This window comes from Lagopus muta, chromosome 21 (assembly GCF_023343835.1).
Source record: "Lagopus muta isolate bLagMut1 chromosome 21, bLagMut1 primary, whole genome shotgun sequence".
In the NCBI taxonomy this organism is placed as follows: Eukaryota; Metazoa; Chordata; class Aves; order Galliformes; family Phasianidae; genus Lagopus; species Lagopus muta.
In genome coordinates, this window is record NC_064453.1 from 4,721,078 (window position 1) to 4,746,550 (window position 25,473).

Consider the following 25,473-nt stretch of genomic DNA (forward strand, 5'->3'; position numbering starts at 1 on the left):
TGGTGGCACCAGGATTGAAGAAAACAGGACTTCAAGCCTTGTGATTGCAGGTGTTCTTCTTAAAGGCAGTGAATTTGTCTCTTGCCATGCAGCAGCACACGGTTCTGCTGTGGGCTGAGCCACCCCACTTGAGGCAGGCGCTGGCTTCCTTTTGGTAATGTGCAAACTGTTCCCTGTGCACATGTGTGTTCTGAGTCTGTGCTGCTGGTTGACACTTGGGAGGCGCTTCGGTGCCAGAACTGTCCCTAAACACAGACAAGCACCTACTGTGACATGGCTGGGGCCATCAGGCAGCACTGCAAGGAAAGCAATCAATAGAAGAGGACTGCAGTTAAGGTGGTGATGGGGGGGTTAGCTGGTTGTAATGGAGTCAGAGGGAAATGACATTTTGGAAGTGGAAGGGGGAAAAAAAGTTTGAACTCTTAGGAGGGCACCTGCGAATGAAGCCCAGCCTTCGTCACAGCCTTCCCAGATAGAAACCATCCCTGCAGACGTGGGTTGAACTGAAGAGTTTTGCATGACCTGAGCTGCTGGGGAAGCGAGAGAGGGAGGGACGGAGGGGCCTAGCATGCCTGCGAGCGGCAGCAATGGGCAAGGTGGGAAGAAAAGCAATTAAACACACTTGGACTTGCTGGCAGATGGGAGGGGTACTTTGTTTTTTACTGCTGCCCCAGGGCCCCAAAACGCATTGGCACTGCAGAGAAATCATTAATCCCAGCCACCAAGGGGAGGGAGCAGGACTTTCTCGTTCTCTCCTGCGTGCTGAGCACAGCATCGGGACCCCATGGCAGGAAGGCTGCTGGGATTAGAGGAAACAGCTGGCTCGAGTCTCACCCTGCAGGAGCTCACATTCCCAGCACTGGAGAAGAGAGGAGCGCCCCGTGCTGAGTCGCATTCCAGGTCTTTTGCTGAGCCCAGATGTTCTCTAATGAGCTCGATGATAAATCCTTTTCCCTTACTCCTGAGCACAGACCCTGCCAGCCGAGTCTGCCCATGAGTCCTGCTTTTTTGCACATCTTTGGTGCACATTTCTGTGTGTTGGGCTTCCTATCATGCCAGCTAACGCAGAGAAAGGCACTGCAGCTCACGTCTTTCTGCTGTGCCCACACAGAGGGCTCAGCTGTTACCCCAAAGCTGCGTTCTGCTGGAGGTGGATGGTCCGAATTACCCCCACGACTGAACCTTTTCTCCTTCAGCCTCCCATTAACTCTGTTGCAAAGCCAGATGCTCTGCATGCATCCCAGGGGTTTAAAAGCACATGCCTTGGTGAGGAGGTGCAGCTCACACCCTACTGGCCCCTGCTGGCCCCTCCCTTCATCTCATGAAGTGGTGATGAGAAATGACTCCAGTTTTCTCGCTTGCCGAGCAGTGAAGTCTTTGAATCCATCTCCTGACATGAGCACTGCTCCTTCCCTCACCCACATCTGCTCTTGGACACAGCAAGTTGAGATCCTGATCTCGGAGATGCCTCCAGGTTTGTTTAGGAGCCGTGTGACGAGCTGCCCTGCTTGGCCAGAGCAGAGGATTCCTGAGGAGCCCCAGGGATCTGCACCACCACGTCGTGCCTTCTGCCAACGAGAGCTGGAGTGAGCTGAGCGTGGTGAGGTGGGTTGAGCTGAGATGACAGGAGAGCAGCTCCTTCACCAACACAGGCGCTCCCTTTTCCCAGCTGCCTTTCCCTGCATGTGTTTTCTAGCATCCAGCCATGGGCAGGTCGCCTTGGAATCTGCGCTAAGACACAAATAAAAGGAATCATTTTATTTTTAACTTCCAAATACACCCTGTTAATTCTCACGCCTACAGCTCCTAGTCCTGTCCTGACAAGCGGGGAGCCCCTGGCACTGTGGGCGTTTGTCAGCAGGCCCAAAACAGCAGCAGTGGGTGAGGGAGGGAAGCTCCCAGAGACCTGAGAGTGGATTTCGGCTGTGCTGTGATCCAGCAGCAAAGGAAAGGGCAGAGCTGTAATGTCCATCAGGGCACAGACCTTCTAGGCACCTGAATTTGGTGAGGTGAGACTGCAGCGTCGTGTCACACTGACCCACATATCGCACTGCTTGGCATGGGAGCAGCAGTGTGGTTTGGTGCCGGTGTTTTGGGGGCAGGCAGGAAGTTCCCAGAGCCTACGGTGAGCAGGAGCCAGCAAGAGAGGAGTGTAAAAGTGCTGCTGATGTCGGCAAACCTGGCAGGGACTCGAGGGGCCTCGCTGTGAGAACTGCTCATCTCTGCCTGCATCACCTCCCTGCTCTGCCTCCCCTCTGCTCCCAGCTGCAGTGCAGCCGCCTCCAGCCCGCGCCTTGGCCACCATCCGTCCGAATGACATCTACAAGCAGCAGGTCTTTGCTCCTTGTTCTGGCTGTGATGTTGCATCGCCAGAAAAAAGGGGGAAAATGTTGGCCTGGGGCTCCGACAGCCTCTCAGCAGCTTCCTCCATCCCACAGCCAGCGAGCCAGCAAGTCACACAGCACCTCTGCCTGCTTCTTCTGACACCAGAAAACCTGCAGTCTGCTTCTTGCACTCCCCCACCCCCAGATGTACAGATGGCCGTGTTTCCCTTTCTGCTGTTTGGCTGTTTACAGCACTGGAACACAAATGAATAGTAGGAAGCAGTGAGTGAACCACAGGCTGGCTTACATGGCTGCACGCTCCAAATAATCACAGCCCGGCTGAGATCCCACAGAAATCATCCAAATACTGAACTGAGGACGCGACACAGTTGGGTGAATTTCATCTCAATGTCTGTGGTCAGTTGCTTCATTTCTGGTTGTGCCTCCAGCTGATTTTTTTTCATTATCCACAGACCTGAGATGTTGCTTCCAAAACTCCGCTGTCTCCTCTTTCATCACGCAGAATAAAACACCCCCCTGGGGCAGGGGCTGGTTGTGTTGGCCCTGAGGAGCAGGCAGGGCTGAGTCCAAAACCCATCTTCAGCCCCGTGATGCAGAGGGGGAAAGAACAGGGAAATTGAGTCCTGCCAACGGTGGCGGGGGCAAAAGGCAGCTCCTTTGTCTATTGTTGGCCCTTCTGGGGCTGAGCAGTTTGGGGCCAGGTAGGTTGCATCCAGCAGGATAAGAAAGCGATGATGGAAGCAGGATTTTGCCATCCTGCTTATTTACAACATCCTATTATCCTGGGGCTGGAAGGAACCAAGCAGCAGGAAAGCATTGCCCTGCTGACAGCCTCCAGCCTTCTTTGCCATCTCCAAACTTCCTTTGCTTCTCCCAGCACAACTTTCAGCACAGCTGCTGCTTTCTTACCACCATCCCTTCCAACCCCTCTGATCTCTGGATTCAAACGGAGCCATCGGGGCCCATCTGAGCCCTGCAGGTAGCTGCGATTTGGGCAGGGCCGTGCCAGTGTTTCATGCAGCAGCCTCTGTTAGATTAATTGCATCTGTACAGAAACAGAGCCCTTCCTGTTCTGAACAATTATTGTAAGTGAAAGACGGCAGTGGACGGGGTTTCACTGGGCTGTGAGCTTTAATAGGAAGGAGAAAGGTAGAAGGAGAGAGAAAAGAGGAGCGGAGGAGAAGCGAATGAGGAAAGGAGAAATAGGCAGGGAAAAAGCAAAGCAAAGTCTGTTGTAGAACGTTCCCACAGCCTTCGCCGTGGCTCAGCCTCTGCCCCAAACCCTCTCTATTACATACGACGTTTTAATAGGAAGCGTTTGCGTGCAGCGAGCCAAGCGCAGCCTTTGTTTATGTCACCGCTGGAAGCGAGCGCTGGGAAATCACCTCCGCGCACAGCTTTCCCTTCGCCCCACGGCCCGTTCGCTGGCTCAGAAGGGCACTGTGGGGCTCGCTCGGAGCCGAGGAGGAGGAGGAGGAGGCGGCGGTCCCCTCCCTCTTTCCCCCTCCTTTCGCTTTCCTCCCCCCCGCGTCCCGGTTGTGCAATAGCGGGCGGCGGGGCCGGGGGCACCGCCCGGAGCCCGGCACCGGGGAGAAGGGAGGGAGGAGAAGAGAGAAGGAGGGAGGGAGGAAAGAAGGGAGGGAGGGAAGGAGGGAGGCGGCAGCTCCCGCCCGCCCCGCGCCTCCGGGGGCCGCGGCGCCGAGGATGCGGCAGCCGCCGGGCACCGCGGGGCCGTAACCGCCCGCAGCCGCCGCCCGCGGCCCCGGAGCCCATGGGATGCGCCCGCCGTCTCCTGGGAGGTGAGTACTGCTCCGGGAATCCTCCTCCGGGATCCCCACCCCTCCCCGAGCCGCTCTCTCCCCCCCGCGCCCCGCACCCAGCCGGCCCGCTTCGCTTTCTCTGCCCTTCGATTTTCTGCCTCGTTTTCTGCCCCGTTCTCCCCCGAGCGATTGATGAGGGCGCTGCCACCGGCACGAATCGCTCGCAGACGGGGCGGACTCCGGGAGATCTGCCGTGCGGTCATTAAACTATTTTCACCGCCGCCTGTTAGCTCGAATGAAATAAGAGAACGGGAGATGGAAGCGCATCTGCGGGGCAGAGTTCTTCCCGTCCGTTCCGGGGCTTTGAACGGCAATGCGCGGCGAGTCGGTTCGCAGAGCAGCGCAGGACGAGCGGCCGTTTGGGAAGCGCAGAGGAAGGTCTTCCCAGCGGCAGTCAGCTTCTCTCGCTTGAAAAGTTTGCCCTGAGAACGGATCCTGCAGCTTTTGCCTTTCCTGGAACCCGATGAAGCCGTTTATCTGAACTATCTGTGGCTGCTTCTTGAACCGTAACGCGGTGTTTCCATTTTTACAAGCATTTGCAGCAGTCGTTCTGTGCTCACTACAACACTCTGCCCGTTTGGGGAGATTTCTCTTTTTCTTGCGCATGTTCTGGGGCCAGAACGCAGATTAGCTCATTAAAGCTGCAGTAAAATTGATCTGGATGATCCCTTATGCCATAACTTGCCTGCTAACATCTCACGAGGGCACCGTCCCTTAGAATCTTATGCTCTGCCCCACAGACTAACTCTTTAGTACAGGATTAACCCCGTAATTCAAAATTCAGACTGTGTGCTCTGTTGGTGCAGCTGCGGCACCACAGCTTTGCCATATGGGTTCTTATGGGATAAGAAAAATCAGCACCTCGCTGAAACAAGCAGGGTTTTCCCTTGTATTTTTAGCCTCAGAACTTCGCATCCTCTTTGCAGTGTCCCACCGGCCAAAACTCTTCTGCCCGCAGCTGGCACTTTTGCTTTTTGAAGGCAGTTTCCCATCTCAAAAACAAAGCAGCTCGCCTCAAATTTGCAAAACCTCAGGACGGGAAACGGAATTTGCCTTCAGTATAAAAATCCCAAGTGTTTGCAAACAGCCCCGAGAAGAATCCGAGCTCTTGGCTTGACCTCTCAGCTCGGAATTCCATCTTGGGGAGTTTGTGGTCTTGCAAAGAGGGTGACGGAGCTCAGCTTCTGGAGCGCCCGGCTGCGTCTCCACGGCGGGGAAAGGAGTGCAGCTGGAGGGAGGAATGGCTCGGCCGCTTTCATCAGGCTCTTATCGACCTTCGCTGCGTGCGCTGGGCCCAGCGCTGCAGTTTTGGAGAGACCGTCTGAATGTCAAGTGTGAGGTCAGCCCCAGCGCCTGGGAGTCATTGAAAACAGCAGCGGGGCTGTGAGCGGTTCTGTTGGCCCTGAAAGCCACCGCTGTGTCTTCTCCCGTCTGAATGCCGTGGGCAAACAGTGCAGGCGATGGATTTCGGATCAAAACAGAGATTAACCGAGCGGGGGGAACAGCAGCACCGCATTTCTGCCCTCGGTTTGGCTGCGGCCAGCATGTGGCCCAAGCAGGACCGTCGCTGGGGAGCCGTCCCCGTTCTGCCCCCTCTTCCCACCTCCTGCTGTCAGCTTGGAACCCGATCGCGCCGCACGGGGCACGGCTCGATTCTTTATGCAAGTTTGGTAATGAATGAGCGGCCAAGCCGAAAGCGAGCGCGGTTGGCATTCGAGACAACACCCATCCCCGGCTGCGAGCCGGCCTTGCGCCGCGGGTGTGCTCAGCAAAAAGAAATCATCATCCCGGTGGCCACTATTTACTCAAACTGGTTTTATCTGGTTCCAGTTAGGCTTGTTTTGAGTAGGATGAGCGGTGCCAGATTCTGATCTCATTTGCACCGGCGGAGTCATTCGGAGGAGCCGGTCCCGCTTCGCTAAGTGAAAGCAGAGCTGGGCCTGCTGGGAGCCAGCACCCGGGGATGCGGCTGCGCCGGCTTCAAGTCTCACACCGGGAAAAGTGAGCGCCGCTGGGACCCTTCCCAGCTTCACTGTTGGCCTCAGGAGCGCTGGCTTCACCCGAAAAAGAGGGGTGTGCAGGGACGAGGCGGCCCCTTCCACACGGGCTGATGTAGGAACGGTGAAACTGAACGACCGCGGTGTGTGATGTTGGGGCAGCACATGGGAAACACCGGCGTGGGGTGGAAGGCGGGCGGGAGCTGAGCCTCGCTCAGGTCTGGGCATGTGAGCACAGTGTGCAGCTGCAGTGCTGCTGCGGGTGCCTGGAGGAGAGACGGGGCAGAGGGCAGCGCTTCAGGTCGCTGCGCTTTCCTGGCCGTGGCTGCGATGCTGGAGAGATCAACCCACTGAAATGATTCCAGAAGCTGCTTACGTTGCTCTCGCCTCCACCACGGCCGTCCATGTCCTTCCAGCAGTGCTGCTTTCAGACCCCATCCTAAGCCTCGGTCGTTAAGTAGCTTTCCAATGACTCTTGTAGGCAGAGGAGCTTGGGTTTCTCTTTCCAGCTGCATCAGTCGGGTTTTTCAGGCACTTGGCGCGCAGCTGAGAAGCCAAAAGTGAATTCTGGAGGGGAGAGGGATTTCGATGTGCTGCACCGCTTTCATCCCTGCAAATCAGCCAGCCGTGCTGGAGTGGAAATCAGCACAGTACAGAACGGGGAGCTGTGACACCTCCTGCTTCTGCAAGGAGCAGTGAGAAATGTTCCACAGTGAGAAGCGAGGCAGCGTTTGCTCCGTTAGCAGCAGCTCTCAGGATTTGTCCTTGTGCATTTTAAACATCTCAGGGTGCTCCCTTTTCGTTTTGTTATTTCTTCCTGGATTTTGCAGCTCGGCAAAGCGAGGCCTGAGCTCTCGGATGGGATTTCTGCGTTCACTTAAGCACTCATCTGTCTTGCTGTCCTGAAGAATTACCTCTAACCACTTTCAAGCTTCATCTCTCCCCTCTCCCCTGGTGATGTTATCATGTCATCGCTCACGTTAATTCAGGACACGGCTGGCACAGCAATGGAGCCCCAAAAGGATCTGGTGCTTTCTGGTTTTTGTGGCCAAGAGCCGACTCTGTTTCCATGCAGCACAGCGGGCTCTGAGCCGTGGTAGGCGATGTTTATAAAGCTCAGGGCTTCCTTGTCTCACACAGCCTGCGATGCCGTGTGTGTGGCCATGGGCACCGCATACCCGTGTCACCATTTTTATGCCTTTGGCAAAACTGCGAGATCCTGGCTGAGAAAAACACACATAAACACGTGAAACCACTCATGAAACGTTCCCCACGTCCACCTGCAGGCTCGTCTTCTATCACAGTCTACACCTCCCCTCTGGAAAAACAGGGTAACACTGATTAGATCTTTTTTTTTTCCTACTTCCCTCCCGAAGTGTTCAGTTTCCAAATGGCTGGGAACAGCTGTGGGCTGGGTGGTGGGAGCTCGGCCTCGCAGGGAGTTGCTGTGATTGCTGCGCTCCGGCCGGCAGGACGATGCAGATTTCCCAGCTGCTTCCAGGCATCCTTGGAACCGTTCTCCTCCTTGCAGGGCTCGGAAAGTCCTCAGGGCTGCCCAAAGCTCCACCTCCACACCCCCAGCTCCCAGGAGGCTCTGCCATGAGCTGACACCCTTTGGCCGCGGATGTTTTGCCCTTTGGCTCCGCGGGTGCAGGTTGTGGCTGGAAAAAGGGCTTTGGGTTCCGAGGCTGCAGCTGCACGCATGTTGTTTGTCTCCGGAGTCCGGGATGTGCCAGGCTCCAGGGCTGAGTCATTTCTTTGCTCCTTCATCAGGGAGAGGACGCGGGGCTGTGAGAGAAGCGTTTTTCTTCTGGCTTCAGAATCCTGGTGGTCAGGAGTGACCCCAGGTGTCTTCAGGGCAGAGCCTGGGCACCGCGAGGGAGGGAAGGAACGCAGCTGGGGACGGGCAGCAGGGGAAGCTGTAGTTCCAAAGGGGGGAGACCTTCAGGGCTGATGATCTGCAGAACTGAGCTGAACTTTCTGCTTGGAAAGCTTTGACCAGAAAAATCCATGCTCTGCTGTGGAGAGGAGAAAGGCCCTGTGCTCGGGGTGGTGCTGGCCCTGCCGGCAGGCCAGGCTTGGGTTCAGTGCTGGGGAGCACACACTTGTTCCTTGAGGGGTTGCACCATGTAATTTAGCTTGTCACTGAGGAATGTGCTCAATGCCTTTATTTAATGGTGGGTTTGCAAACCTGCTCGGATACCTCGTCTTCCTTTCTCGCTTCCCTTCGCAGCCAGGGAGGAGAAGGAAAGCGGTGCTTTTGTCCCCCGCCCTGTGGCTGCTGTCAGATGGATGGTTTTCATGGCAGCTCTGTTTGCTCGGCTGGTTCAAACGATGCCAGAGAACGAGGCACAGCTGCCAGCAGGCTGCTTCCAGCCCCAGCTCCCTCCCAAACTCAGCTGCACTGCTGTAAATGTGCCTGGTGCCTCTGCAGCCCCTCTGCAAACAGCACCAGCCCCACGCTGCTGGGGCCGTGGTCGTGAAGGCACCCTTGCTCAGGAAAGCAGAGGGCTTCAGCATGTGCTTAAGTGCTTTCCTGACTCCAGGCCAGGGTTTGTGCTTTAGCAGAGCACAACCTCACCCGCCTTCCTCTCGGGATTGGAGGCAGGATCCCAGGTGCTCCAGGTGATCCCTGGTATCTGCTGAGCCAGGCTGCAGCAGGATGCTCCATTGGAGCTGCTTGCCTCTTTGCCGCCATGTGTACATGCAGAGAAACCTGGAAAAAAACCAGCCACCACCTTCTTTGGAAGGAAGGAAATTGCTTTCTAATCGGGCATGTGGAAGTGAACTTGCGTGCTGACTCCTGAGGAATTTCAGCTGTTCCCCAGGGGGTTTGCAATTGCTGTTTGGGTCACATCCCGGCTCTGATCTCGGTCTTGCCTTTGGGAGTGGGATTCCTCAGCACAGAGCCGCTGGCATTTGAGGAATGAGTGATGCTTGCTTCAGAAAACCAAGCGAACGCAGTGCGTGCAGCTCAGCTGTGTTTTCCTCAGCAGAAAATTTCAGAATTTGCCTAGTGAAACGGAAAGAATTCGGAGGGAAATGAGCCCTAAGAATTGTCTGCAGGACAAAAGTTTAATCACACCGCTCTCATTAACGGCAACGTGAGTTCAGGGGCTGAAACCTTCTGCTCCTCTCCAAGCAAAACCTGCACAGCCTGCTTTGCACGGACCAGGCCTACAGAAGTGGTGCTACATTATATCATTTCAGTTCCTGTACGGTCAGCAAGTAAGAAAAGTTAGCAGAGACCCCGACCTGCTCTGCTCAGAGATGGTGGGGCCAGGGAGGGGGGCTTTGCTGTGTTGGGATGCAGGGCAGGGAGGCGGCTCGCTCCGTGTCCCTTGTGAAGAAGGGTTCCTGAGTCAGACCCAGAGCTCAGCCTCAGCAGAGGGCTACCAGGGCTGGACCCTCTCCCCCGTAACGGCCTTACAGCAGCAGAGCTGAGCTCTGAAAGCCCCAGCAGTCCAGACAAACTTGGTGGCCCTCAGGCTGATGAGGATGGCGCGGAAGGGCTGAGTGCACGGCTGGGAGGACTCCAAGCAGAGCTGACCCCAGTGGCCCGGGCTGATAAACACAGCGTTCTTCCTTTCCGTTAGAGGGCTGGGCCTGGGAGCCATGGGAATCAATGGGAGTCTTTCCAGTGTGGGCTTTGGATCTTTGTCTGGATAAACAAATAGAAGGAAATAACAAATAACACGGGTCTAACAAATATTTTAGAAAGTACAAACGTCTGCCTTTCACTACGGCTCGATCCAAACCCCACGAAGGAAAAAATGTCCCCGTTCCTGTGATGCTGTTCCATCTGCCTTTCCCCAGTGACCCCAGTTAACGCCGGCACCTCGGCCCGCACGGAAGCTGGCGGGGATCTCTGCGGGGTGCTGCCACCTCCCCGGCCGTCACCGCTGCGAGCAAAGCTCCTCCAGGCGGGCACGGGACGCCCCTTGTTTGCGGACCCATCCGCAGAAGAACCGTCGGACAGCGCCGCCGAACGGGCACGGCTCTGTAAACATCAGCGCTCCTTTGGCCGTTTCTGTGCTTTCCTGCCTCCGCAGTGAGGTTTCCTCGTCTCCCCGCTGCCTTGCAGCGACACCTGCTGCGCGCTGCTAGGAGAAGAGCGGTTTTCCTTCCTGGGAAAGCGGTTTGTCTCTGCTGGGAAGTCTTGTGGCTTTGGCTTTTAAGGTGGGAGAAGCGGAAGCGGGCAAGTCTGCGCCTTCCTCAAACACAAACATTTCTGCGGTCTGCGAGCTCTCCAACCTGGCGCAGGCTGCGGTGGCGACGCTTTTGTTTTGCAAACTCCTTCCAGCCTGTCCTTGGGTAAGATGTGGTGGAAAGCCTGCTGTTACTCCTGGCACGGAGCTCGGAAGAGAGGGTTTGCTGCAGGGGAGAGGCAGAGCGGCGCGTCCCGCTCCCTGAGCAGCGCTTCGTGTGCGCGCCCCCGCCAGGAGCTGCCGCGGGGCTGGAGATGGGTCAGCTTGCCTGTTTTCCCTCCTGCTAACGCTTTGCTCCCTGGCTCCAGTTGCAGATTTTCGGCAGAGCTGGCCATGATGTTCCGCTTTGTGGTCGGAGCTCTCTTCCCAGCGCTTCTCCTGGCTGCGCCGCCTCCCATAAACAAACTCGCCCTTTTCCCGGACAAGAGCGCTTGGTGTGAGGCCAAGAACATCACCCAGATCGTGGGGCACAGCGGCTGCGAGTCCAAGTCCATCCAGAACAGGTAGGGATCCTACCTGCCAAACCTCTCCCTGCCTTCGTCGGGAAGAGCAGGCGGCCACCCTGAGCCCTCCTCCGTCCCGCTGTCTCCACAGGGCCTGCCTGGGGCAGTGTTTCAGCTACAGTGTCCCCAACACCTTCCCTCAGTCCACAGAGTCCCTGGTTCACTGCGACTCCTGCATGCCGGCGCAGTCCATGTGGGAAATTGTAAGTATCCCTGCCTGCTCCTCTGTCTTTTCTGCTCTCTGCTTTGCACTGCTGCCTCGCTGGGGGAAGTCATTCTCTTTCCCTGAGGTTGCTCTGCTCGCAGTTTCCTCCAGGCTGCCTCAGGTGTTTCTGCCCTGGCTTGAGATGCTTGGGTGGCAGGGGCTGCTGGGAGCAGCGTGACTGTGGTGATGCACGGTGCATTTGTCGGTGTAGGAAGAAGCATCCTCTGCCAGTCCCTGCATTATTCATCCTGCATGCCTCTGCTCTCCACCACTCCCCTTTGTCACCTGCTCCTGACTTAAGAGTCACCTCCTGCCAGTCACCCCCAGACCTCCCAGCATCTGTTTCCTGACACATGGATCCTGGAAGGACAATAAGCGCTGTCTCCAAGGGAGGTTTGGGCAACCAAGGCACTGCCTCCAGCTCTCTGCTTTGCTTTGGATGCAGTCGTTTGGGCAGATGGCTCAAGCCAAACTAGCTGAGATTATTGGCACCGTGCTTTCTGCAGTTACCCTGATGTTGCTGAGCCTGCAGTGCCTGGGGGCAGGTCCTGCCTCAGCCATTTCATTTCCCCAGCTGGTACAGCGCCTCTGCAGCTGCAAGATGTTCCCAAGCACCCTCATGTTGTGACCATGACTATTTGGGTAGCAAACCATGATTTCTAGCTTAAAATACCCTGAGTCTGCTGTGCATGGGGCAGGTCAAGATGGCCATTGGGATCAAGCCCACGCGCTCACTGTATCCTCGTCCCTCTCCCCAGGTGACACTGGACTGCCCAGGCAACGACGAGATCCCCAGGGTTGACAAGCTGGTGGAGAAGATACTTCACTGCAGCTGCCAGGCTTGCGGCAAGGAGCCGAGCCACGAGGGAGCCCTGTTCAACGTCTACTTGAACGCGGAGGAGAACATGGCCGCAGAGGGCCCCGGCCCCCACCACTATGCCCACCACCAGCAGGAGGTAGAAGAGCCCCCCGCTTCCAGCCACCACCACCACGAGGAGGAGGGCGACGAGTGACCCGGCCCTCGCAGACTGTCCTTGCAACGCGGGCAGGCAGTGTGTGCGAGGGAGAGGGCCGGGCCTTGGGGAGGGAGGGGGGTGGTAGAGGCTTTCCTGTCTAATAGCTACCCTCACGCTTTGCTCTCCACGACACCCCGGGGCTGGAGGAGCAGTTTGAGGCACGGGCAGGACGTGGGGCTGGAGCAGCGGGGCCACAGGAGGGCTGGGGGTTTCTGATGCAAAACTACTTGCACATCATAGTAATAATATATTGAGAGGAGCGGGGACGTGGGCAGAGGGGGCTTTGGCAGAGAGTGGGAGCCGAGCTCGGCTCCCCAGGGCTGTCTGCAGGATCCTCAGCCTCCTGTGGAGCCCTCGATGAGTCCTCTGGGCTTTTCTTTTGTACATGGCTCTTGCCTGGCCTGGAGGAAGAAGGGACGCGGCTTCCCTGCAGCCACACAAGGGATGCACATCTCTTCTGTGGGATGGGGGTCTCCCTTCTTCCTCGTGCTTCCCCTGACTGCCTTGGGGTGCCAGGGCTCAGCATGGGCGCGCTGTTCCTCCTGGCGCTCGCTGGGTCCTACTTCAACCCCCGTGCCTTTGTGTGAGGTAACTCACAGGGAGCATTTTGCCCTGGCTGTGCCTCTGTGGCTGTGTGTGAGGTTGCTGGGAGCCGTGGTGGCCAGAGCCCTTTCCTTGCTGGTCCTCAGGGCCACCACATAGCTCGCAAGGGTGAGGGAGCTGCACTGTGCCACAGGCACTGCGGCTTCACATTTCACAGCCTGTGCTGGGGTGGTGTTGGTGGGAGCTGGCCCCTCTCCCCTCCTTCCCTGCTGCACTTTAATTGTGGTGGAGGGAGAAGGGGGACAAGTCCCGGGATGCTGATGGACCTTTGTAGGGACTGCTCTGGACCCCACTGCAGATGCGGGGCTGGGCTCAGGGTGGGGGCCCCTCCTGCTACCCCTCTCTCTGTTGTATAAAGCTAATTTCTTTGGCACTGTCCTGACAAAAGCTTCCAGAGCTTGTAACCGACGCCTCCCTCTCCTTTGTACAAGTCTTGGTTTGTGTTTTTTGTTGGTTTTTGGTTTTGTTTTCTTAAATAAATTAGTTCTGACTTCCATTTCTGGGCGCTCTGATGCCTGTCTGGTTTTCGGCAGCAAGCTGGATGTCAGAACCAGGCAGTGCAGCAGGAGAGCACAAGGAGAGCCACGGTTCCCTTCAGCTTTCTGCTGCCTTCCCTTCAAGAGCAGGGAGAGCTGCTGAAAGGAAAACCAACCGCAGGGATGCAGCACCTGGCCCGTGTCTGCAGTTCTGGTCCCATTCTCTTAGGCTGTGCACGGGCTCCCTGCGGGTTCGTGCGACCTCGGTCGGTTCTGTTGCCACTAGGTGACACTCTCGATCCAGCACGTTTTGCGGCTTCCAGGAGCGCTTCTGGGCCGGAGGAAGACAAGCTTGGATCAGGACTTCACGTAAGGCTCCAGTTGCTGGAGGGAATGCAGCAGGCTCAGGTGCTCAGGCTTTGTTCAGTCTTCTCTGGAGCAGAAGCTCTGCGGTGAAGCTGAGATGCTCCAAGCTTGGGGTGCAGCGGTGCTGAGAAGGAAGCGGGGCGTTGGAGCAGCAGCGTGGCCCAGCTGGGATAAACGTGTTCTGCTGCAGTGATTTATCCCAGCTGGGAGGCCACCACAGCGTGGGCTCAGGGTGGGTTTCCTTGCTTGTTCCCAGCACAGATGGGACGAGGAAGTGAGGCTTTCCTGGTACAAACGCATTTCTAAAGCAACCTCCTGCTGCGATCAGAGCCTCGCGTGTGCGTGCTCTGCCCCGGGCTGCCTGCCAGGACAGCGTGACGCAGGGACGGCTGGGGAGGTTTGCATGGGAGCGTCCCAGGAGGAGATCCTGCAGATGCAGAGGGGCAGAAGCCACGCGCAGGCACCCAGGGGAGCTCATCCTCCCAGGGGAGCAGCTATGGAGTGGCACACTGCTGGGGGGAGCACCGTGCTCCTCACACACACAGATGAGTCCTGCTGTGCATCTCCCTTCTGTCTTGCTCGCAGATGGCATCCAGGCCAGGCACTCCCATTCAGCTGCTAGGAAAAGTGGGACAGTTGTTGAAAAGCAGATTAGCGAAGCAGATCTCGATAGAGACAAAGTTCTGTTCCTTCCCTTCATTCATGTTCTTGTTTCCCACTGGTATCACAGGCAGTGTGTTAGGGTCAAACAGGCACATCCTCACAACTCGCTGCTGCTCTGGCCATGGAGATGCAGGGGTGTCCCATTGTCCCATCTCTCCATCAGCACTGGGGTCGGTGCCTGTGGCTGCGGTGCCCTCAGTGGGACCTGAGCCTGTTTGAAGGACAAACCCTGCCAGCAATGAGAAGAAAACGATCAGTGTCTGCCAAGCACCTCGAGGTACTGACTGTGAAAGGTGGAGGTGGGAGCTCAGGTTGCACGATGGCACCTCGAGATTTGGAAGCATCTTCTGGAGGATGGCATGGAGGAGCTGCTGGAGCACGTAGGGTCCTCGGCCTTGCTGCCAAAGGGGCAAGTCGCCCTGGGCCCACCCAGCCCCCTGCCTGCCTCTGGCTGCTGTTTGAGAGGGCAGCTGCAGGTACTGGATACAGGCTTTGTTGCTTTGTATTTGCTTATGCAAAATTTTGCTCTCATCAGCCGGCACTGAGGACAGAACCTTGCACTCAGCACTGGCAGTCGGGCTCAGCTGCAGAGTGCTGTTGGCCTGCAAAGTGAGCATGGGGTCTGCACAGCAGAGGGGAGGCAGAGCACGGTGCGGGCTGTGTCTTTAAGGCACAGAAGGGAACTCTCTGGCTGCCACTTCGCAGAGTTTAGCCCAAATCCCCGTGTTCATTAGCAATTCATTGCATCTCCTCCTCTCCCCTCCGCCCCACCTCCTCCGTATCGGCATTTCTGCATCCTGCGCTGTGCATCGCAGAGCAGCAGGTAAAAGTCTGGCTGGCTGCTGCACGCACACCGTTCACGCACATCCCCGCACGCCCGACGCACCTCTGCCGGGGGCCAGGCACCGCCGGGCAGCTTCCCGTGCTCCTGCATCTTCCTCCCCGCGTCTGAGCGTGGCTGGGAGCATCCCCGCGCCCACCCCAGGGCTGCTCTGCCTCTCCTCGCCGTCTCCGGCTGCAGCAGCAAAGCTCAGGCACGGAGGAGGTCGGTGGGGCAGAGCCCTGCAGGTGGACGAAGGCAGCGGAGAGCTGAGAGCTGAGAGCTGAGCATCCCCAGCGCTGCGTGGTCCGTCTGACTCCCTGGTGCAGAGCATCACAGAGTCCGGCGTGTCCTCCCGTCCAGAGCTCCCCCGGTGCCCACGGCATCCTCGGCGTCCAGCAGCGCTGTCCGGGCACATCCCGGCACGGAGGGGATTTGCAGGGACGAGCAGAAGCCTGGCTGTGAGTAACAGGGAGGGGAACCTCGCTGCTCATCGGCTCCTGGAAATGTCACTGCCTTGATTGCCAGTGAAGAGAGAGAGCAGGGGAAGAGAGGGAGAAGAGAGCAGCAAGGAGGACGGCCGGAGAGATGGAGCTCCCTCCCCTGGAGCCGGCGCCTGCCATGATCACCTAGCACAGGTGGAGAAGGTCCCTGGCTGCAGAGCCAGCCCTGCTGCCCCGCTCCTCATGGAGGGCATTTTGGGATCCCCCAATGCCAGCGTGCTGGGGGGGCGCTCACTGCTGGTGGGGAGCAGCTGGATGGCCGCCTTCCTCTGCTTCATCATCCTGCTGACCACAGCCGGGAACTCCCTCCTCATCCTCCTCATCGTCACCCAGCGCTCCCTCCGCAACACCTCCAACTATTTCCTGGTGTCCCTCTTCATGTCCGACCTGATGGTGGGGCTGGTGGTGATGCCCCCCGCCATGCTCAACCAGCTCTACGGCCACTGGGTGCTGAGGGGAGACTTCTGCTCCCTCTGGTACGCCTTCGACGTCATGTGCTGCAGCGCCTCCATCCTCAACCTCTGCGTCATCAGCTTGGACCGCTACCTGCTCATCATCTCCCCTCTGAAATACAAGCTGCGCATGACATCCTGCAGGGCCCTCTGGCTCATCCTGGCCACCTGGACCTTGGCTGCTCTGGCCTCCTTCCTGCCCATCAAACTGGGCTGGCACAAGCTGGAATTCGAGGTTTGGTCCCCAAATGTCACCTCCCGGGGGGACGAGGAGCAGTGCCGGCTGGTGGTCAGCTTGCCCTACGCCCTGGTGGCCTCCTGCCTGACTTTCTTCCTCCCATCCGCCGCCATCTCCTTCACCTACTGCCGCATCCTCCTGGCAGCTCGCAAGCAAGCCGTGCAGGTGGCTTCCCTCGCCTCCAACGTGGCCACTGCCACCACCGACGAGAGCATGGAGCAGGTGAAGGGCTGCAGCTGGGGGGGCGGTGGGGAAATGGTGACGGCGTCCTCTGCAGGAGCCAGGGAGCAGGGAAGGCTGGGAAGCCCACGCAGCTTGAATCTGAGTATGGGGGGCTCCAGCGTGTGCCTTGTTCCCATGCGCCGTGTCACAGCCCCAGAACGCAGGTGGGCTCCTTGTGGAGAGGAGGTGTGCAGTGGGGAGCCATGCATTTGTGATGGGACAGGAGCACAGAGCCCTCATCACACTCCTGCAGCCTGCAAGCAGCAAATCCACTGCTGCCAGCCATCAGCAGCATCTCCTGTTCTCCCGGATAAGAGTGGGGATCTGGGGCAACACCCACCTCCATAGAGGGAGGACGGTGGCTCTGCGGTGGTGCCCACGTTCATCCCAGTGATGCTGAGCGTTGAAGCTGCTCAGGAGCACAGGAACAGCATGAGCAGAAGCAGAGAAATAAATTCAGATGCAAAAATGCTCAGTGGTACAAAATAAATGCTGCTTTCACTCCCTCTCGTGTCATCCCAGAGGGCTTTAATCTTATCTTTCAACTAGCAAATCTTGGCTGTGGTGGGTTTGAGCCGTATGGGGGAGAAGGAGCTTAAACAGCAAATAGGAAATTCTGGAGGGCACCTTATTTTGCACATCCAGGTTCTATTTTTGTTACCTGGCCTACAATAGGAACTGCAAGATAGCTCTTTACTTGAGGTTGCTGGTTAAGCAGCAGCACGTGTGCTCCTGCAGCCAAAGCGTGGCTGCAGCTGGGGCTGTCTGTATATCTCCAGGAGAAGGTAATTGCCACTAAATCTAACAGCTTTAATTCCTTCTAATAGGCTTTATTGACCTCATATCCTACAGGAAAAGACAAACTTAATTGCATTGAAGTACCTTGATTTGGTTTGTTGTTCTCTTTTAAGAAAGGAGGCAGGACTCAGACCTAGCCAGCCCTCCTGCGCACGATGAGCAGCACCAGGCTCTGAAAAGGAAAATGAGAATCAAAGGAGAGGCAGGGAATATCAAAACATGTTTGTTTTCTTTTCCCCTGGGTGACGGGTTTTTGGGCTCCATGGAGCAAACCAAACCCAACCACGCCAAGCCCAATTCAACCAAATTCAACTCAACCCAACCAAACCCATCACAGCCTGATGGCCCCACTGCTGTACTGCTGGGGGATGCCCAGGTGCTTTCCTCTGCCACGGGGCGCCTGCACCCACCAACTTTTCAGCTGAATTGAAATGAGGCAAACGTCCCAGCAGGGTGCAGGTTGTAGGTTGTTGATAGGAGCCTCACATCAGCTCAGGTGAGTGGCCAGCTGAAAATGCAGCGTCAGCTTTTAAATGGATTCTTGTTCTCTTTTTGGGCAGGAAGCTGAGTGGCAATAGGGCCTCACCTAATTGTGGCAGAGCTGAGATAGTAATTAATTTTAGATTGCAAGAAGGGACAGAGAACTGAGTTAGTGATGGTGTTTGTAGGTTGAAATGCTTGACGTCCCACCTTAAAAATATGATTATTTTGCTGCTCTACTCAGCAGCCAGAGCTGCCTCTTCGGGGCACGCTTTACTCTCACCAAAGCATTGACTGAGCTGGGTTTCCTACGTAACTTAATGATAAAGCTCCTGTTTTACAGGGGAAAAAATAATCTTGTCAGTGTTGAGGTTTTCTATTGCTTCCTCTTCCTGATTTATGGTACAGAGGTGGTGGGGTGGGCCGCCCTCCCGCCTCTGCCAGAAGGGATGTAAGAGTGGGATTTTCTTGCAGGATTTGCAGCACCAAATGCCACTTCCCTTGGGCAGGAGGGTCTGGCCTGGGGAGAAGTTCTTACTCACCACCCCAACTCCCACTGCAGGTTCCCCATGCCCCAAGTCAGCCTGCAGCTGGCAGCGAGAGCAGGAGGTTTGCGAACAAGCACAGCAAGAAGGCGCTGAAGGCCAGCCTGACACTGGGCATCCTGCTGGGCATGTTCTTCGTGGCCTGGCTCCCCTTCTTTGTCACCAATGTGACGCAGGTAAGCAAGTTCTTGGGTTTTCTTCTGGCAGAGCGAGCTTTTTTTCCAGTGGCAGTGGCCGCTGACCTTGCTGTCCCCCCCAGGCAGTGTGTGACTGTGTCCCTGCTGGCTTCTTTGACGTGCTCACCTGGCTGGGCTACTGCAACAGCACCATGAACCCCATCATCTACCCGCTCTTCATGAGGGACTTCAAGAGAGCCATGGGCAAATACCTGCCCTGCTGCCGGCGCACCGGGGAGCCCCGGCCCAGCGCCATCTCTCTCTCCATGAGGAACTCCAACAGCGGGCCCCGTGCGGCCACGTCCCTCAAGAATGTCCTCGCCTTGCAGGCTGAGACCGACTCCGTTGTCTCTGAGGCGGTGGCAAATGAACACAGCCTGCTGCCGGCAGCTGAAGGCGCCCTGCCTGCCCCCACTGCTCGCTTGGTCGGCCTTTTTGAGATGGAAAACCCAGAGCTGGAGCTGCAGCGCCGGCAGCTCGGCACCCCTGAGGCCTGAGGGCCAGCCTGGGTATGTCTACTGCGCCCAGGGGAGGAGCTCAGCTTCTGCTTGTACAGCCCAGCAGGTCGCCCCTAACTCACATCAAGGGGAAAAAAACAGATGGGAAGCACGTCCCGTGACTCACGGGCAAGATTCGGGGCTGCTCCAGTCCTCAGCACATCATGTCCCCTGGGGACTTAATTTTCTCGCCTGATCTGGGCTGTATCTGTCAGTTTCCTGTGAAAGCAGTGACTTGCAGCATGCTGAAACCATCCCATGTAATCACGAGCAGGCAGCGCTATGGGGGATTAAATCTGATGCAAAATGCTCAACGCTGCTTTTTGGATACTCCACACGGGTGTGGGTGTTCAGCCTGTTTGTAGCTCCACGGGTATCCTGACAGTAGTAAGGAACGAAATAAGCTTCCCTTTAGCTTTCATCCCACAGCTTCCTATTTCTGGCATACAGCCATCACACTTTGCTCTGACAACCCATCAATTTGAAGACGATGCCGTTAGAAATCTTTTTTTTTTTTTCTTTTTCTTCCAATGCAGTCAGCAGGCACTTAATAAACACCAACAACTTTTTTCTGCTAATACTTCCTCAAGTGCCTTTCAGATCAGAGATGGGTTGGTCGGCTGTTGCTGTGCCCTTCCTAGACTGGTACTCCACCAGGAGGTTTTGGCTGCCCTCCTGAAGCCCACACTTGTACAAGAGAACCCCAAGCATCCCTCCAACACAGGAGGCCAGGAGAAGAAAACCGCACGCCAGGCGAAGTCTCATTCACTGTCTTCCTGTGTTGCTGTGCTTTGTGTTCGACTGCATGAGAAATAATCCAGAGGTAAGGTGTATGAAAGCTCGGGAGGTTGCTGGCACAGGCAGGGCTGCAAGTGAATCAAAATCACAAGCTGCAATTGCACTGAGTCAATGAAACATTCCAGATCGGGAGGTGGGAAGGTATTTGTAGCACACAGCACTTGTTTTAACGCTGAAAAACCCAGAGGTGCTCACAGGAGGGAGTTTATCCTCTTGCCACGTTCTTGCTAGGTTGCATTTTCTTGGGCTGAGGAGCAAAATCAGTCAGAAAAGGAACTTGTGTAAAGCTGAGTCCCTCCAGGTTGAGACTGGGGAAAAAGGGAGTGGATGCCAATTCGCTTTATGGAAGGAGGGAGAAATCAAACAGGTTCATGTTTATTCTATGCCAAGTATTAGCTTTATTTTAAACCAATTAAAAATATGACTAGAGGGGGCTTTTAAGGCTGGAGATGTGTGTGGGATGGCAAGAAGAAAGTCTCCATGTGTTGCTGGCTTGCAAGGGAAAAAGCTTCACGAAGCACTAAGTCATAAAAAGCCCATTCTGTTTTTGGCTGTCCTTCACCTATGGGACTCAAAGCACTTCCTAGTGGTAACGAGGTCTCAGACACTCATCACCATCAGTCTGCAGGAAGGGAAACAACCTTGTTGGTTGGAAAGTGTCAGAGCCATGGTAGCAAACCTGCAGCAGAGCGGGGAGGGCAGCCAGAGGCTCTCAGCCTTTTGCCCCCCTGCTTAGCAGAGCTGAAGTGGAAAAATGCTTTTAATGACCTACTAATGAGTCCCTCTCCACAACATGCTTAAAGATACCCACAGAGCCACCTGCCTTCCCAAGAGCTAAGTACCAGAAAGATGATCCCCAATGGTGGCAGCTGCTTCCCTCAAGAATAAAAGAGCTTGTGCAATGAGGGGATTGCCACTGCTTCCTGAGGAACTATGCTGATTTGGGCCAGAATTGGCCTTTTCTTGTCAGTGGGAGATGCTGTGGGAGATTGCTGTGAGAGCTGTGATACTGTGATGCCATGTGCTGGGCCCTCAGCAGGGTCTGAAAGCTGCAGCTCAGCTCTGTGGGTTTTACTGATTGTGCTCTGAGAGTAGTTTTAGTGCTGAGCATCCCTGCCCGTCACAAAGAGCTGCAACTGGCCTCCACGCAGGCCAGGCAAAGTGTGGGCTTGCTGATGGTTCTGCTGCATCCCACCCAGCCACACGGCAGCCTTGGGAGCTGCAGGGCAGCAATTCACACCCTGCACGGGAAACTCTGCAGACTGTGTAGGGCAGGAGGCTGAGGATGGCTCCGTGCAGCTGATGCTGGGCACAATGCACGTGGCAGCTGCAAGGAGAGGTTTGGAGGTTCAGTTCAGTCTGTGTTATCACCTGCTGCCTGCTTTGCACCGCTGGGGCAAGCTGGGCAGGGAGGTGAACTCTCTGCAGAGAGAGATCCAGGGGAATCCTGTCGGTGAGCACAGCTGGCCAAGGATTCATCTCCTGGGTGCAGGCTGCCATCGCTGCTCGTGCCAGCACTCGCAGGCTGTGTCAGTGCAGAGCTCATGCTGGTGTTGGTTGTGGGTGCTTGGCAGTCACTGTCAGCTCCATCCTCCTCCTGCACAGTGTTTTCCTCTTCCTGAGTCTCACTGCCTGCTGCTCGTTGTGATTTCTTGGCTAGAGGGGAGAAAAGTCTGGTGCTGCCCTTCTCCTCCTGCTGACATTCCTTGGTTTTAATGCCCACAGCTTTTAGAATCGTGTCCATTTGCTTCATGTAGTCCAGGTGGCCGCTGACCTACAAGCAACAGGAGGAGTGCAGTTAGGGGAAAGCTACGGGGAGCCCAGCTCAATCCAGTCCTCTATCCCAAAAGCCACCGCCGCCATGAGATCTGGCTTCAGCTCCAACAGGCTGAAAGGGACAGGTCTGAAGAATGTGGTATTCTCTGGAAATCCCCCTACATGGCTGTGCTCCTGGATCACTTTACCCCTGAGAAATGCATGTTTAAATGCAGAGCGACAAGACTAGACTGAGTGCCATGAGGGTAAAGGAGGAGGCGATCTGCCCTGGTGACAGACTCCCAAGCAGGAGATTCCTTGACTCAGTTCAACTCCCTGTTCTCAGTTAAATTACACACCCTCCCTGTGCCTCAGCTTCCTTGTAAAAGCAAACGTCTCATTTGTAACGAGATAAAGTAACTGGAGCAACAACTGCTGAGTGTGCTGGCTGGAAGACGAGGCAGTATTTAAATGTGCATTGATCAGTCCCATATAAAACTGGGAGTCCACGAGGTTTTAAGTTCATAAACCAAATTAAAACCAGCAGTATGTTGTTGCAAATAACCAGACATTTATCTGTAGGGTGATTTCCACGATAAGATAAACCCTTCTGATGCAGATGTTAGGAATGTGTCCTTCGTGTCAGGGCACAGGAGGGAGAGAAAACCTCCTCTGCAGTGGTAATTACTGTTCCGTGCTAAAGGCAGAAGCTGCCCTTTCAGATTCAGATGTCCTGTTCAAGCCCTACGTTAGAGGTAACTACAGCCAAGACCCTCCTACAGAGCAGTCTGCAGATCTCCAAAGCTGGAAGCACAGTGTAGAACGCAGAGCTCCTGCCCAATTGTGTGAAGCAGCCTCTGAGTGGCAACATTTGGAGGCACTTAGGACTTGGAGCAAAATGAAGGATTTAATCAGCACGTCAGTAATGCAATATGCAACTTTAATCAGTCCAGATGGCTCAACAAGCTCTTGATGTTTTGAACAGATCAGTTAATTAAAATAACCATCCAGGGTCTCATGGACTGGCTGTTAAGACGCTCTCCCCAAAAGTACAAATCTTTTGCTTGGTGCTAACGAAGGAAACGAGCACAGCGTTGGACAAGGTGGAGAGAAATAAGAATGCAACAGACTGGCTGGGAAGGACTGCTGGATCTCTTGGTTTGCTGTGTTCTGAAACCCCTATGGCCGCTACAATTGACTTGTGGTGGTCAGTGCTTGGGGTAGAAGTGGCACTGGGTGACATGGCATGGAGCAGCCATAGATGAACTAGATGACCTCAGTGGTTGGAATCTTACTGAACCATCACCGACAGAACAGCAAGCAAAATTCCTTGCTATTTCCAAGCTGTGAAGGCATCCTAGTGGGAAAATTGAGCAATTCTACTTCTCAAAAGCCTGTTTCCATCTGCTGTGCAAAGAGCTGAATGCTTCTGCTGGGTGTGCTGGGAACTTCTACATTGCAATGGACAATAAAATCTTTGAAGAGAAATAAACAGCTGCTTGATTCTTTGTCAGAACAAAGTGCAGGAGGAACAGCGAAACAAAAGGAATGGAAAAGTGCTCCTGTAACCAAAGCAAACAAATTTATGCTTGTTGTAAGGAAATGAAAACAGTGGGTTAGGTTTATCACTGTGCTAAGATGACTTCTCCCCTCTTGTAACTGATGGTGCTTTGAGTCACTGGAGGACACAACCCAAATATTTATACCACCAATTTGGGACAATTTGATTATAGACAGTAAGAGCAATCAGGTGGATCTATCAGTCAGCTGGAGGAGCCATCAATTCACAGAGCGATGGAACGATTTTCAATTAACATCAAGAGTTTCCTCATCTTGGCATCACCAGTGAACGATCTGCAGGATTTCCTTCTGACAAACACAAGTTTAAGGGAAGAAACTCAAATGCCTCCATTTCTTCTTTCCAAAAATCCTCAGTCATGGATGCTGCCTCAAAACCCATGCAGCTTTCTGCTTCCATACGGTGGCAAGGTCTGGCTGATGGCAGGGCTCCCAAGCTATGCTGGTTATCAATTCAAATGCAGGCATTTTGGCCAAGCTGGAAGGCTTGGAGTTTCTCCCACTTGTCAGAGTGCTGCCTGATAGAGGACATTTGGTTTTGCCAAAATTTCCTGTTTTCCCCAGAGTTTTCTGGAAGCTTTTGGCAAAGACCCAGCAACCTCACACTGCTCAGCCAGAGGAACGGTGCTGGAGTTGGAGTGCATGCAAAAGCCAGTGGAAGAGAGGATTCCATCATGAGAACCATCAGAACATCAAGCAAACCCTGAAAGAGGCTGTGACTGGCTCGAGTTGCCACAGAAACACAATTCTCCAGTATTCATTCTTTGGAAACAACGTTCTCCTGAACAGAAGACAGTGAACATGACCAGTAATTCAGAAGCTGGAATTTAAATGGATTAATAAAAAACGTAGATTTGACATCTGCAACAAGTTGTATTTGTGGAAAACTTTGTGGAGCTGAAGTTACTTTGAAAAGACTCTCAATGTCTCTTGCATTATTCCTCTTTAATGTTTCTATTCCTGCTCTGAATAACTGATGGAATAAGGATTAGAGCATGATTCAGCCAGAGGTAATAGGCTTTGCTTCTAAGTCATCCCTTTGCACAGCTGCAATTCTTTGGATTGAATAATTCACCAGCTCGACTGGTAAAAGTTCTGCTTGAATTTCAGTGACACTTCTTGAGCAAGACAGCAATTTTTACACACAATCACCTTTCAGCCACAACTCACTGATCAAATCCTTCTCACTGCTGTAACTGGGGGCTCAGGCCAGTTTCACACCAATGCCATTACTTCCCTCTGTGTTTTTCTCCACCAAACTTTGATACCTTTTGTGGGCACACGTTGATGTTGGCAGTTCTGGGTGAGCACTGTTTTTCTGTTTGCAGTTGTGCATTGCTGAGAAACTCACAGAGTTTTCCTCTCAACCCACCTCTGCCAGTTCCAAGAGCACTATGATGGAGAGCTTTAGCTATGTGGTGTGTGAACACTGAGTCTTTCCAGCCATGTCACTGTCACTAAACATGCCACTTACTCCTACAGTGGCTGTAATCAAATACTTATCTGCCTGTGCTAAGTCAAGTAGAAGGTACTTAAATTAGATGTTATAAGGAACGTCTTAAAGGCCTGGAATACACCAGGCACGTAATTGTAGCTGGGAAATGGTTTGAACATAATCTCTTAGACCTCAGAGGAAAAGAGATGCCCCAAAATAAAGGCTGCATTAATGTACTGAAGCACCTGGAAGACCCAGAAATCTGACATCATGAACTACAGCAGTCCACCAGCGATGCAACACTGATCAAGTCAGGATGATGGAGAAGTTTTAGAGGAGCTCAGTTTCTGCAAATGAGGACTCTGAGATGAGATGAACTCTCCGTATCCGAATGGTGTAACTGTGCCTGCAGCAGGGGGAGACTCCTCCCCTGTGACTCTGACAAAGACCCATCACCCTTCCTCTCCCCTTCTTCCTCCAGGAATAATGAGATCTGGAAGTCAAATGTTACCAAAACAGACCAGATTTTCAGCTTCATGGAATGAGATCAGTTTTCACCAGCTAAGCTCTGGGGTGCAGAGCACGCTTCAGCATTCTCTGAAGGGCATCCCCAGCTCCTCCTCTTCCTTACCTGCCCGTAGCACAGGTAACATCTCTTACTAAATCTCAGACCAGGAAACCAAATCATGACTTATGCTCAGCGGTACAGGAAATAAGCATGAACCTGGCTAGTTCCAGTGAGTTGGAATGAGTTCTTGCTGCACCATTCGCAAAATGACTCTTCCTGCAGCTCCTGTCCTGTGCCTCATCTCAGACTGCTCAAGAAGACTCATCATTTATGAGACTTGTACTGATCCCAAGCACTTACTCTGGGGCAATGGCTCATATCTCCCTCCACTCCCATTTTGCTGATGGAAATGACTGTACGTGCTGAAAGGAGGAAATGATGTGGTGGCTGAAGAGTGATAACAGCT

At 54.7% G+C, this 25,473-nt stretch overlaps 3 protein-coding genes across 8 annotated transcripts in view; 2 read left to right on the plus strand and 1 right to left on the minus strand.

Moving 5' to 3' along the window:
- Positions 1 to 4,010: 4,010 nt before the first annotated feature.
- Positions 4,011 to 13,193, plus strand: NBL1 (NBL1, DAN family BMP antagonist). 2 transcript variants are annotated; one of them, XM_048967706.1, is made up of 4 exons: positions 4,011 to 4,144; positions 10,679 to 10,873; positions 10,965 to 11,076; positions 11,837 to 13,193. In XM_048967706.1, exons 1-4 carry the CDS (start codon positions 4,122 to 4,124, stop codon positions 12,089 to 12,091), a joined length of 585 nt encoding a protein of 194 aa, XP_048823663.1. In that variant the 5' UTR covers positions 4,011 to 4,121; the 3' UTR covers positions 12,092 to 13,193. The 2 variants fall into 2 exon arrangements, with proteins under 2 accessions (XP_048823663.1, XP_048823664.1); XM_048967707.1 differs by lacking the exon at positions 4,011 to 4,144 and adding an exon at positions 4,314 to 10,476.
- A 112-nt stretch (positions 13,194 to 13,305) lies between these two features.
- HTR6 (5-hydroxytryptamine receptor 6) lies at positions 13,306 to 19,457 on the plus strand. The gene is made up of 3 exons (XM_048967696.1): positions 13,306 to 16,437; positions 18,278 to 18,436; positions 18,520 to 19,457. The coding sequence occupies exons 1-3, from the start codon at positions 15,709 to 15,711 to the stop codon at positions 18,931 to 18,933; spliced, it is 1,302 nt and encodes a 433-aa protein (XP_048823653.1). The 5' UTR covers positions 13,306 to 15,708; the 3' UTR covers positions 18,934 to 19,457.
- A 110-nt stretch (positions 19,458 to 19,567) lies between these two features.
- Positions 19,568 to 25,473, minus strand: part of TMCO4 (transmembrane and coiled-coil domains 4) — a 39,047-nt gene continuing 33,141 nt past the window's right edge. For all 5 annotated transcript variants that reach the window (XM_048967694.1, XM_048967691.1, XM_048967693.1 and 2 more), the window contains one exon: positions 19,568 to 21,505. In XM_048967694.1, coding sequence (XP_048823651.1) covers positions 21,086 to 21,505 — 420 coding nt within the window. In that variant the 3' untranslated portion in view covers positions 19,568 to 21,085. The remainder of the gene's footprint in view (positions 21,506 to 25,473) is intronic.

Bases quoted from the DNA above. Each gene is read 5' to 3' on its own strand.
- NBL1 (XM_048967706.1), top strand. From the start codon at position 4,122: ATGCGCCCGCCGTCTCCTGGGAG. The intron at 10,874-10,964 runs GTAGGGATCCTA...CTGTCTCCACAG, and splicing joins TCCAAGTCCATCCAGAACAG to GGCCTGCCTGGGGCAGTGTT. The intron at 11,077-11,836 runs GTAAGTATCCCT...CCCTCTCCCCAG, and splicing joins CGCAGTCCATGTGGGAAATT to GTGACACTGGACTGCCCAGG.
- HTR6 (XM_048967696.1), top strand. From the start codon at position 15,709: ATGGAGGGCATTTTGGGATCCCCCAATGCCAGCGTGCTGGGGGGGCGC. The intron at 16,438-18,277 runs GTGAAGGGCTGC...CTCCCACTGCAG, and splicing joins CCGACGAGAGCATGGAGCAG to GTTCCCCATGCCCCAAGTCA. The intron at 18,437-18,519 runs GTAAGCAAGTTC...TGTCCCCCCCAG, and splicing joins TTGTCACCAATGTGACGCAG to GCAGTGTGTGACTGTGTCCC.